Here is a 14273-nt window from a genome sequence, read left to right as displayed (position 1 = left end):
TCTTAAACTCTGTTTTGAAGTATGATATAACAGGAATAATAATTTCCATCATTTTGCTTTTGAACATTCGGTCAAGAACATGCAAAAACTTTTTTTGCTGAATCTGTTTAAATCAAGACAAGTTCAACTGAATTACCATTTTTAGAATGCTCATCTGCTGCATGGATCTGGTGTTGTTAAGTGAATCTCATGTTTGATTCTAGGTTTGAAGATATGTACTGTGTGAGCAATGTTCCTTTGCTTTGTGATTTAACTTTAGAAGGTTGCCCTTTAACTGCTATACCAAATTATCGCCACCTCATTTTACATAACATTCCTCAGCTGAAGGTGCTGGACACAAGACGAGCTTTGGTATAAACACTTATTTTCTTTTTAACTTTTATTCTCTTTTCCTTTGAAACAGGGATGGTGCTTAGAAAATTAAACAACTAGAATGGGACTGTGAAAAAAATTTCTGAAGAAATAATAAGAAAATCTTTTTATAACGTACGAATTGTTTAGATCAAGCAATTTATCATACTTATCAATGAAGTTTACAGCTTTTAGAGGCTTGAGGGACCAACAACAAGTTACAAATGGAAAATAATGTGTTTGACACCCTATGCCAAAAAAGTAGCATTAGATTTATACTTTGTAACAGTTATTTGGTTATTATATGCAATAATACACAAAATTTTATAATCCTAGCTTAAATATTTATAGCAATATGGATATATTTATAAGAAAAAAATTTTTTTGTCACTCTTTTTTTGCTTTAACTTTAAAATATTTAATAAAATGAAACAAAAAATTTTGAGCATTTTGCAATTAATTACAAAATTATTACTATAAATTTTAAAAACTTTTGTTTAAAACTGTTCAATATATAAGTATTTAAAGTAGTTCTTTTATACTGCACCTGCGCTGAGAAAAAAAAAAATTCATATTTTTATAATGTATTTGACAATTAAGGAAAAAAAAGTACTATTTGAATATCTCAAAAATATAAAATTTTGTAAACAATTCTCTAAGTAGGTTTTGCACTTTTTAAAAGAGAGTTTTCTACAAATATTATTTTGTATCATAAGACGGAATTTACTAACAAATGATAATACCTTACAATAAACATTCATACTACAAAATGTGATTTAATAAGGAAAGAAAACAGGCAAAGGAAAAGATACTTTTATGGGGGATGATCCCAAACATTGCCAGTGTCACTTTTTATAAATTTTATTTAATAGTGCAAAATAAAGTACATGCGAAACCCCTTATCATTTTAAGCTTTATTTTAAAAAGCATAAAAACAACTTAGAAAATTGTTGGAAACTTTTTAAATTTTTAAGATATTCAAATCAAACTTTTTTATTAGTTGCAGAAAACAATTCACTACAAAATTAAGAGGAAAAAAATTTAAATGTTTCCAAGCGTGCAGAGTATAAAATAACTACTTTAATCACTCATATCTTGCACAGTTTTAAACAAATTTTTCTCAAATTTTAAAGCAATAATTTTGTAATTTCCTCCAAAAATTATATTTAATTTTATTGAATATTTTTAAAGTTATGACAAAAAAAAATGTAAGATAAAAAAATAGTTTTAAAAAAAAATATTCCATAAAGATTTAAGCTAGGTTTATGAAATTTTGTGTAAATATTGTTTATAATAACCGAAATAACTCACAAATTAACTTATGGCTATATTTTTTGGCATAGTGTGTTCAAAAACACTTTTTTCTGTTTGTGATTTACTTTCGGTGTCTCAAACCTTTAAAAACTTTAAACTTCATTGATTTGTATGAGAAATCGCGTAACCTATAAACTTCTAAATTTATAAAATGAGTCATTAAGTATTTTTGCGAAAGTTTAAAAAATGTGTTATATAAGTATTTTTGTTATGTTGCCAACCCCTGTTCATATATATATGTGTGTGTGACATAAAAAGCTTCAAATAAACTTTTTATGTTATATCTATTTTTAAATCCTCTTATTTAATATTCTGAACTAAGCACTCTTCCACACACTTAAATATTCACATCCTGTCTTTTAATCTATTTTTGGCTTCATGCATCAATTAATATTTTTGATTTCTCCCTTTTATGAAATCAGGAGAAAGACTTTTACCCTCGACCTATTTAATATACCAATTGTAATTATTAAGGTTTTCTTTAACTTTTATTGAGGTGCAGTTCGATTTTGTGACTTGGATATTCATTTTCGGATTAAGATGGTTGGTGTTAACTGGCATCCTTAGAAGCCATATATAGTGAAATTGTTATCAAGGTTGACATTGTTTTTTAAGGTTGATTTTCACATAATTTAGAGCAGGGAAAAGTAAGCTGTAAAAGTATGATTTTTTGCTGAAATGTTGTCTTGTTTCTAAAAATGAACAATTCATGTTTATTTTTATAAAGAAAAATTCTTATTACAGTCGAATCCCATTTTAACGAATTCCTAGGGACCGAAGCAATTGCTATGCAATAACAAAAATTCGTTATGCCAATATTACGAATTTCAACATTAACCAAAATTATTTTGTTGCATTGGAATTTTTTGCATAAAAAATATTAAATATTGCATTTAATTACAGTTTTGGTCTATTTGCACTCTACATGTAGAAAAAATTAAATTAATATTTAAAAGCTCAGAAAAATAATTAAATTAAAAAGAACAATGGATTTATTATCACTTATCTATCAGAAATTATGTAAGCACATGACATTTCCAGGATTTTTCACTTTGTGGCGCCCTAATTGGCTAATTTTGTTTTGTGTTCCTGTTTTTGTTTTTAACAAGTTTATGACAATGTAAGATGCCTAAATATGTGCTAGTACAAAATTGTGCTATATGTGTGTATGAAACTCTTAATAACTTCTAACTCCTTATTTTATCGATTCTTGTTTGTCTCATTCAATTCTTCATGAAATATACTTTATAAGTTCTGATAGCAATATAAAAAGTATACATAAGTACATGTTAAATTAAGTACTTTTTATATATAAAAACCATTGAACTATTTGTTTTACTGATTTGTGTTCAGTCTCTTTGTCCTATTGTTTTAAGATTGGTCTCAACATTAAAAAATATATATGAAACAGTTGCTTACTTACTTAGATATCAATTTCAGATGCATAAATAAGTACAAATACAAAATTATATTTTTTGTACATAAAACCCTTGTAACTTACTAACTATTGGACTGGTTTTAAGATTGGTTTCTTTTTACTCAGCCCAATAAAATACATCAGAATACATACCTCACTTGCCTGTCTCAACGAGATTCAGTTCTTACCCTCAAATTATCCCTATTATCCCTAGAAAGTGTGCAGAGGAGTATTCAGTTATCATTTATAGGGACATAACAAAACTTTCTATGTAAAAAAAGTCTCTCTGAAGGAAAAGACTAATGTTTTTTTATAAATATTTAAAGTAAACTGTAATCAAATCAGCTTGTTTAATTATTTCTAATGTTACTTTGGCATTATTCAGAATGTCATTTTCTAAGTTTTTTAAACTGGTGTGTTATTTATTGAGAGATAAATTTCTATTTATAATAATGTGTGTGTTATTTTGTGTAAAAAGGATGAAGAAAGACGCACAGCACATGCCTTAATGCGAAAGGAAGAGCAAAGAAGACAGGAAGGGATCAGGCAAGCCAAAGTTAAAGTAAGTGTGTGGAATAATTTTTGTACAAAACTATTCTTTCCAACTTCTCAAGGCCTGTGGCATAATATTTCAAGCTATCTGCGACAAAACTCTCTAGCACTAATGTCTTTCTGCAAGATACTTTTAATAATAACAAACATATATCTTACTAATTTAAAATGACAAAAGCGCTGTGTTTACAAAAAAAGAAGAAAAAACTATGCACTTTTTTTAATTGAACATGTAATAATATTTTATTCTAATATGGGTGATATTCTCACATTTTGTTAGGAGGGACACACAAATAATTTCCTTAAAAATTTGTAAATAATCGTCACTATAAAAAAAATAATTAAAAATCATGAAAAGCGTGGTAATAATTGCCGAAAAAAAGATCAAAGAAATCACTCGAATCGGACTCCTCAAATGCGTGTTTCATTTTGAGATTAGTTTGTTGTAATAAAGAATATTGTATGAAAAATATTGGATTTAAAAACTGTGGAGAAATCAATAGCAATAATTGAGAAAACTTCGATAGAATTATTGCCTAAAAAATCAATACTCAAATGCATAATTTGAATTTTCCATATTGTTTGAAATATATGGGGATATTTAAAATCCACGCGAAAATCAATATAAATAACTGCCGAATATACAATCTAAACATCGCATCGATTTACAATACTTTCGACGTAAATTAAGAGCTTCAAAAAGTGATCAGGGTGGCCACCCACCTGGAAAACCTTGAAAACCTGGAATTATCAGGGAATTTTTTTATACTGGAAAAAACCTGGAAATATCAGGGAAATTTGAATAAAAACCTGGAAAAATCAGGGAATTTTAAAGAAGACCTGGAAATTTTTTCTTTGATAATTTTTTTGATTTCACTAATTTAAATTATTTACTAATTTTCTTAATTTAAATTATTTCACCCTTTTTTTAAATGGAAATGTAATGGAAATGTGTATCATCAACTTAGCAATACTTTGCTTGCATCAAAATTTGCTCCATTACAGCTCTGTTAAATTAGAATGCCACATAAAATTCTCTCACTGTTGCTAAACGAATATAGAAACCTTTGACCGCTATGGGACTGCAATTTAGGAAAGATTCTGGTGGAGGTAGAAAAAGGGATTAGGATATTAGCTTCTGTTTTTAAATTCCAATTATTTTATCCAGTTTTTCCAGTTTTTAGTCCAATTATGGCTCCATTTATTTCTCAAGTTTGTTCTGATGCTTTAATGGTAATTTTGATAAAATGTTTTTTGTATTTTCAACTTTATAAATTCTCCAAAAGTTATTTGGCTATAATTTAATAATAAAAGATTTTATATTGCACTCTTTTTCTGAAAGCTTTTCTACTCCCATTCAAAGAAATCTGTGAATTATTTTTTCTCAGCAAACCAACCCATTGCACATTTTTTTACAATCACTAACAGCAATGTTTGTCGACAAATCGTTACAGTTGTTGCAGTAATGCTAATTTTTTTTAAATTTCATTTTAACCTTTTATAACATATTTTAATTTAAGAAAAAAAGGTTATTTTAAGAACCAATTATATATTAATACTTAATTTTACTCTTTTGTTGGTCAATATATGATTTTTGATTCAAACTTTTGTACCAAAACATTAAAAAATCTTGCCAAATTGTCAAAAATTATTTCTTTCAAAATGATATGTTAAAAAAAATAATAACATTGTGAATAAAATATTTTATAATATAGACACTTTTCTTGTACACATCCTAGACTTTATAAGAAAAAAGAAACAAAAACCTGGAAATTTTAAGATTTTTGTCTGGAAAACCTGGAAAAATCAGGGAAATTTGAAACCTGATTTGAGTGGCCACCCTGGTGATTATCTAAATGCATGATTCAAATATTACGTGTAAATTTCTGTAGAAAAGAAAAATTATTCTGCAAGGACTCTGCAACGTTTTGCGACAATTTCCCCGTGTCGCTACGCTTCCGCTTTGTGGTCCTAAAGTATGGGGAAGACTCGTGTGGACGTTTTTGACTAGGTTGACTTAGGACTTTTTGATTTCCTTTACTACCTTGACAGTGTATAGTTCTTCAGCACCCCTAGATAAAGCTTACTGAGACATTTTGATTTTAATGTTCTTCAGAGTTTAATATTTCTCTTGATTATTGAACCAGAAAATTAATAAAGAGTGGCATTTTCAGAAGGGGAATCATTGCTTACCTAATGAGTGAGTTCTTATCACAGCAAAACCTATGTTTCAGACTCGCCTCCATTTCTCTAATTACGCTGTTTAACAAAACCTAAGGAAAAATCACAGAAATAGCAATAACTCGTCCAAAGTAAAACTGCTATATGTAAATTAGTGCCACTGCAATCGAAATATGTTCTCCGCAGGAAACGTAAAGTTGCATAATTGAGACCAAGCCTGTGAATTTTGTTGTGAAGTTAGAAATCTGGGATTGCCAATTTGTAACATTGACCTTCAGACATCGTTTATCCGAAGAACCAACGAGGAGATATAAAGCAGGAATGTCAGAAGTGACCAGATGACTAAATGTGTGTCTTTCTGTGGTTCATAGACTCTGGCAACAATTTCTAACCACAAGTTTCACCTCCAGTAGGTTCTACCGAGGGCTGCCAATTGTTACAACAATCATGAATATTTCTCATTATGAGCATGAAGGAATTATCTGAAGCTGAGCTTAAAAAATCAATGAGAGGATTGGAAAAATGGTCAAGAGACCTTAAACTAGTCATTAATCCTAACAAGACTAAACTCAGTGTGTTCAGCACTGATAGAAAACACCGGCACACATTTTGTCCTAATATCACATTGTTTGACACCCCCATAGAAAAGATTTCTAACCCAAAGTACCCCGGTATAATACTTGACGAAGAGCTTCGTTTTCACCACCACATTCTAGAATGTTCTAATAGAGCGCTAAAAAAGCTGAACATCCTTAGGAGGCTTTGTGGCACAAAATGGGGTGCTGCACCAAAAACACTGAAAACTACTTACACAACTCTTATAAGACCAATAATGGAATATGCCACACCTGTATGGTCACACTCCTCCTCTACTTCAAGAGAGAGACTCGATAAAGTACAAGCGAAAGCTGCAAAAATAATGTCTGGTGCTGTCTCATCAACAAACAACTTAAGAATTCAAGAGGAATGCGGTTTGGTCCCTCTGGAAGAAAGGAGACAAATGTTAACTGTTAAATTTACAAATAACGCCCATAGTCTTGACGAGGGGTACATTTCGCATCGTACTATTATAAACTGGAATAAAAAATCTAGACTCTAAAGGTCATCTCCCCTTCTGTTTGACAGGGTGATCAGAGAAAAAATTCACCTTAAACCCGAGGACTTTCTTTTCAGAAACGAAACTCCCGCTATTGGAGTTGTTCCAGAGAATACGACAATCTGTCTAGAACTCATCGAGCCCTGCTCGAAAAAAGATCATGCGAATAAACTGAAGGAAATTGGGATGAAAACTATCGACTCTCTATCTGGCCTCAATCATGCCAGGGCTTTTACTGATGGATCTTCTGACTCCACTTTCACCAACGGAGGTGCGGGAGTGGTACTGCTCCTACCTGGTGATCAAAAACGAGAGTTCGCAACTGGTGCTGGAAAAATCGCATCTAATTTTACGGCAGAATTGATAGCCATTTCTACGGCAATCGAAGCATACATCAATCTTGAACCTTCGGAGCAGCTTAGTGGTATCACCATCTTCAGCAACTGCAGGTCTGCCTTACAGGTCCTCAGCTAAGGTACCTCAAGCCTTATCCTGAATATCATAGAACAACTTGGACAACTTCAGCGTCTCCGGAAAAATTGCTTCTTGCAGTGGATTCCCGCCTATGTGAACCTAGAGTTCAATGAAATAGCTGATTCCTTGGCTAAAAACGCCAGAGATCTAAATCAAAATTCAATCCCAACCACGTTGGCAGATGCAAATGCTTTTGCAAAGTCAAGACTATTCACCCCTTTAAAAATCAAAGCCCACGATTAAATAACTAATCTTGACATCGATAGAAAGACAGCCACTACTCTCATCAGACTAAGAACAAAACATCATAAAAACATGAAAATTTCTACAGATGGGACTAGAAAATATCAAAACTGTGGCAACTGTCTTAATGTGGAACTGACACCATATCATGTTTTAAACTGCCCTGCAGTCGCTGCAGGCCTTCACCTCTTAAACTACCCCACAGAAGAGGATTTGTATTCTTTTAATGCCATAGAAATAACAAAAACTATTCAAGCACACCATGAAATAAGATTCAATAGAGGATACGACACCAACCAACCACGAACCAACCAATAGAAATATTTCTTTAGTATAGTGTTCCCAGAATAAATAAACTCTATGTCGTACAAAGTTTACCTAACAACCGTAAAACTGAAATTTTTAAGAATGAATTTAATGCAGCATTAGACGTGAAACTATGTCATCACGGGCTTGCTCACTTGAATCATTAGTTAAACATATGAGTAATAACTTTGTTAGAGGAATTTAAAGGGAAAATCAGAAACTTGTATAACACATAAAGTTACAAAATCTACTCCAGCATGAGTTAAAAGAAATTATCGCCGACTAACAAAGTGTTATATGAAATTGATTTGTGTGATCTTTCTCCTGCACCTTCAGTGGGAGAAAGTTAAAAAAAATTTATCTATAATAATTAACAACTTTTCTAGAAAAGTAGAAGTTTTTAAATGTTTCTAAACAATTCTTGTTCAGATAGTTAAACTGCAAACTAAAGCCAAATTTGGTCGGCTGTGCAACGACGGTTATAAAAAATAAAATAAATGTTGATTCTTGCTACGTATCTTGGGTGAGAAAAGGCTTCAAAAGTATGCTTGATAGGGTGCCTCAGAAGTTAATTAACTGCTTTTTGAATTCTAAAAATGGAAAGCAGGGAACCTTTTTATGCTTTAACCTAAATTTTGTTCTGAATAATGCATTTTGTCTACATGGATTGTGATATGTTGCAGGAAGCTAAGGAGAAAGCTATAACAACTGCACGCCAACTGTGGGAGACGTCTTGCAAAGAACCAACTCCCAGGGAATTGCCTTCTTCTGCAGTGTCCTCATCAATAGCGTCTGCAGTTCCATTGCATTTATTAGCGTCCAGGTACAGCCGATCTTTCAGTGAAGAGGAAGAAGATATGTTCTGCTCTTGTTGGTGAGTTAACTTCATCTTATTTTAAAACATGATGCATAGCATTTTTTAAAAAGTGCTTAAAGGTGCTGATTTTCGATTTTCGTTTTTTAAAACTCCCTTAAATCGGCTTTTTTCGTAAGGTGTTTTTAAAAACTGGTTAATTTTCCCTTTTCAAAAATGAGATTTTATTTTCTTTGCCGTGTCAATTTGCGCCACGTATTATGCAAAAGTGTGCTTTTCAAATTGTTCTATTCAACGTTTTCACAATCCATTTCAGCCCACTGTTGGTTCGAAGCGTATTGAAAGCGCCAATCATTTTGCATGTTTGATTAAATACTTGAGAGTCTGCGTGTGCTTCTACTGAGCTGAGTTCGGTGAGATTCTAGCACTCTCATGTACAACTCTGCTGCATTTTGCAAGACATTATCCATTTCAGACTTCATTTTCCACCCTCAGAAATCTTTCTAGAAGATTCTTCTTATCTTCTTATGGTGGCCAATATAATCAAGAAAAGAGTTCTTTGTCAGAAACTAGTTATTTTATCATGATCATGTAAAGTGTTTGAAAATTAATTTGCATTTTGTTAATGTATATAGTGCTTAAAAATTATTTTTGAGTGCTAAAAAGGTGCTTATTTTTTGTTGAAAGATTTTGCTACATACCCTGTAAAATTAACAAGAAATTGTATATATATGTATGTTGTTTTTCCACAGTGGTGGACAGGGCGTGGATTGCAGTGAATGTGACAGTGCAAAATCAAAAGTTGTATCCAATGGTATAGTACAAAAGTCTAAGAAACCCAAACTAAAATCTCAGAAAAGGGACTCGAAAAGGTAAATATTTGTTGTGAGTTACTCATTGCTTTGATGAAGATTTGTTTACATGATTTTTTTTTTACTCTCTATTAAATCGAAAAATATTAACTCTCCGAGTCCTCTAATTATAGCAAAGAATTGGGGAAAATTAATGCCTAAGGATTTTTTAAGAAAAAGCTTTATTTTCAGGGTATCTGCGCACCTGGAAAGTCATGGATTTTAGTATTGAACAAAATTTGTCATGCAATATTACGATTTTAACTATTTTTTTTAAAGTCATGGGCTTCTGCTGAAAAATCTAATTTTTAAAATTTAATTCAATTTCACAGTTTTCCCCAATTTCACAGTTTTCTGATGTTTCAAATATCTAAATTTGTAACAAAATCCTCACTCATAGTCATATTCTATTAAAATATAAAATGTTTTTATCTTATTCTTTAAAAATTATAGTGTTCTTTCAAAAAATGAAAGAAAGAACATCATTTCTAGAGCGAATTATCTTTTAAACTTCTGTGATTTCAGAATTTTGTTTCATTTATTTTTTTATTTTATCAACTTAAAATTCTAGTTTAGGCTTTTTATATTACACTTACTTTAAAGAAGAAATAAAACAGCTTTAAATAACTACATATATCTGACAGTATTTAGTTAGTAGCTTTTGTATTTTTTTCAGCTATTTTATTGCTTTAACTTTCTTTACTCTGTGTTTTAAGTTTAAAATCAATAAATATAAGGATACAGACTATAACAGTTTTGGTTATGCCTATCATTTCAATTAATGTTATTATAATGCTTTATAAATTTATTATTGTGTTTATAAACTGTAATAGTCTAAAAAAAATGCATTATTTTATATCGTTAAAATAGTGTAGCGATATGTTAGTGGAGGGAAATTATTTTATGCCTCTAGTAACTGTTATATAGATTATTTTTCGTATCTGAACCCTGACAACCCTGCTGAAATAGTCATCTAAACAAGTGAGGCATTATTTTATGTATATTTTTTCTGCTTGAATCGAATGCCTCTATACTCGAGTCAAAAATTGCACTCATTTTTATATATAAAAAGGACTTCTTCTTTACATCTACTTATTAACACTGTTTGCATTGCTATCTGGGGCCAGTTATTGTGTCGTACCACAACTTTGTCAAGCTCTAATTGTGTTAGTAACTTTAACTGCTTAGTATTTTTATGAAACTATCAATTTAATTTTGCATTGAAATTTTACATTATCAATGTAGAGAGCTTGAAATTCCATGCCTTTGTATGGAATTTTATCTTATAATAAACTCTTGAAATGATTGAACTTCTTTTTTGTAGTAAAAAATTGAAGCCTTCTTTATCCCTTGACTTGGAGGTAGCTGATTCAAAGCTAACTTATCTGGCTGAAGTAGAGTTTAGCAATCTGAAACTTTATGGTCCTGGTGCTGTGGCTGCAACTGTGAGCAATACCTGGGCTCCTCAGACTGTCTCCTTGATTCACGCCGTGTGCTTCCATTTCATCATTTTTGACGATATTGCTTATCTGCTTGGCAAAATGAAAACTCAATTTCCTAACATTGAAGTAAGATATTTTTCTATTAATTGACATATATCAGGGGTCTGTCCAGACATTTTGTGAAAGGTCCTGTTTTTGTAAAATTGGGAAAAAACTACTCATTATTTGTGACTATAAAATAAGCGTTAAGTCACATTCTTTCAACCAGGGCCCTGCTTTTGTGCAAATTGTGTCCTGTTATTGCTGCAAAAATTGCTAAAAACCCTTTCTAAAAGTTTTTAAATTGGAAATAGATACAAGATTCTACTCAACAATTACTGCTACTAAATTAGAGATGCAACATACAAATATGTGGTATTTAGCCTATACTAGTCAACACAGAATATTAATTTCGGACGAATAATGGAAACAGTCACTCACATTTTTAATAATTTCAATCGACATATTTTAAATAACTCAACTTAGTTATGTATTATTTTTAATGTGTTATGCATTAAATAAATTTAAACAATTCTTAAATTTAAAATATTTTATTTAAAAAATTGCCAGAAATAAATTTTTATTTACATAATATTCTATTAACATTTCAAACCATCTCCCCCCCCCCAGAAGAGTTTAATCGATTAACAAAACAATAATGAAGATAAACAAATTTGTGAAGGGTCCGATTAAAAGATAAATTATTTTGTGAGAGGTCCGCTTTTATGAAAAGATGTTTTGTGAAGGGTCTGTTAACGGGCCTAAATTTTTTACATAATATTCTATTAACATTTCAAACCGTCTCTCCCCCCCCCCTGAAGAGTTTAATCGATTAACAAAACAATAATGAAGATAAACAAATTTGTGAAGGGTCCGATTAAAAGATAAATTATTTTGTGAGGGGTCCGCTTTTATGAAAAGATGTTTTGTGAAGGGTCTGTTAACGAGCCCAAATTTCTTCTAAACAGACCCCTGTAGGTGCATATTGGATTAACCCAAATATACGCATAAAATTTAGTGAAAACCAAATTATTTTTTATAGAAACTAATTTTCTTATTTAAACGATTAGTTATGGTTGTCACCAGTACCATCTTTATGCATGGGCACCGCCGGGCCCCATATGGGTCCTTGATTATCTTACTTTTTATAAATTGTATTTAAAAAAAACAAGGAATAAACAATATTGCATTATCTATTTTTTCAAATAAAAATATATTCTCTGTAAAAAGTGTGCATTTTGTATGTTTTTTTCTACAAGCAGTGATTGATTAGCATGCAAACACTAATAATTTGAATTGTTTATCACCAGGAAAACTTAAAAAGTCAACCGGAAAAGATGTGTTAGAAAAATGTGATCAGTTCTGCACTGAGTAACTTCTCAAAATGTTCTTAACCTTTAAACTTTAGCTAGCTAACTGAATTTCTTTTAATTTTTTAAGACAAAAAAAAAAATCCTTACAGTCTTTTAAAAATGAATGTTGAATTTAAAGAGAAACTAAAATGAAGTTCTTAGTAAAAAATGAAACAAAATTAGAAGATTTTTGTAGCGCAAACCATGATGCTTTGAACTAAGTGGAATAGATTATTTCACTCATCTTTAAACTTACCTACTAAATATAGCAATATTAGTCTGAAACATCTTAAAATACTTTATTTTTGGATGCAAATATTTAAAAACATAAAATATACACTTAAGTATTTTTTTTTATTGCTTACACCCCGAAGGTGATGTGGTTTATGGAAATGCTTTATATAAATCTTCTACTGTAGGGGTGCACAACCTTTTTGAGTGCACAGCAGGTAGATTAACGAAGGGCCGCACGCAGGATTTAGTCATGTTCGTGGCAAATATGATAATTTTCATGTAAACGCTAATGTTCTAAGCATTAAATATTTTTGTCAGTTTACTTAATTACATATTTGCAGACAATTAAATAATTTTAATTATTGGAATTTATTTAAAACTAAAAAATTGGATACTTTTTTTTTTAAAAAAAATTCTTCCATTTTTCTCAATAATTTTATTTAATATGTATATATATACACACACATATACATATAAATATTGGGAGATATAAATTCTTACAGAATTAAAGTACAAAAAGTATTTACAGAGAAATATAAAGTTGAATTAAATATTTAAATTAAACAAAATTTATAATGTTCATTAAAAAAAACTAAATTATAAAAAAAAAATTTCTAGCATTCAGAACTTCCCTCAGGCTGCACATCAACAGTCAGTGGGTCACTGGTTGTCCACCCCTATTCTACTGAATTATCAAAAATAAGTTTATAACTTATGTGGTTGCATAAAGAATGTGGATTAGAATCATTTAATAATTTTCAGATTGAAAGAATACTCATGAATTTAAAAACTAAGATTGTGATATACGTGTGATTATTTTGTAGGCTGCTTCATTTGAATGTGCTTGTTTAGAGACTCTGTCCCAGTTGAATGCATTGGGACAAATTCCTGGCCTTAAAAATCTAGTTATTGAAAATGAAGGAAATCCAGTTTTGCAGCTTTCACTTTGGAGGACGTATGCTGTTTATCGACTAAGTCCAGCTATAGAACAGATAAATGGATCTATGGTAATTAGTACCTTTTTTGTCTTTTAAAATACACAGGAAGCGTAGCATTTTTAAAAAGTATTTAAAGGTGCTTATTTTCGTTTTTTAAAAGTGCTTTTTGCATTGTGTCACAGGTGTTTTTAAAAAGTCCTTAATGTTCCCTAGGTATTATTTTATCACGGTTTTTATCATGAATTACGCCGAAAGCATTGTCTTCACATTATTTCCTTTTCACTGTTTTCACAATTCATACAACCAGAATGATGATATAATTAGGATGTGTGCACACACAATATTCTGGGCTAATGACACAATATTCTGGGCATGCCACCGATCACAAAGTTCACTATGAAGCATATTAACAATTAAATTAAAATTCACAAAAACAAACAAAAAAATAAACAATTAACAAAAAAAATTAACAATTTAATGCCAAAAAAAAACAATAACTGAAAAAAACAAGCTAACCATAAATAACTAGCAAAGAAACATTAACAGTTCTGCTTAAACTAGCATCTTACAACCTAATATAAGTCATTTGTCTTCTAATCTGCAACAACAGAAGTCACACTAATGTTACTTTAGGTTGAATTACAGGCATAACTGAGACATTGCAAAATG

General features: G+C 30.5%; 1 protein-coding gene across 2 annotated transcripts in view; it reads left to right on the top strand.

Annotated features, from left to right (window-relative positions):
* Nucleotides 1–14273, top strand: part of LOC107440948 (leucine-rich repeat-containing protein 49) — a 43599-nt gene that overhangs the window by 21620 nt on the left and 7706 nt on the right. For both annotated transcript variants that reach the window (XM_043048838.3, XM_043048839.3), the window contains 6 exons: nt 204–351; nt 3561–3644; nt 8618–8808; nt 9501–9620; nt 10924–11167; nt 13491–13673. In XM_043048838.3, coding sequence (XP_042904772.1) covers nt 204–351; nt 3561–3644; nt 8618–8808; nt 9501–9620; nt 10924–11167; nt 13491–13673 — 970 coding nt within the window. The remainder of the gene's footprint in view (nt 1–203; nt 352–3560; nt 3645–8617; nt 8809–9500; nt 9621–10923; nt 11168–13490; nt 13674–14273) is intronic.

The sequence above is a fragment of the Parasteatoda tepidariorum genome, chromosome 8 (assembly GCF_982258835.1).
Source record: "Parasteatoda tepidariorum strain Cologne lab strain chromosome 8, Ptep-v5.0, whole genome shotgun sequence".
NCBI classification, from domain to species: Eukaryota; Metazoa; Arthropoda; class Arachnida; order Araneae; family Theridiidae; genus Parasteatoda; species Parasteatoda tepidariorum.
The sequence above is the reverse complement of the archived record's forward strand: the minus strand, read 5'-3'. Positions and strand labels throughout refer to the sequence as shown.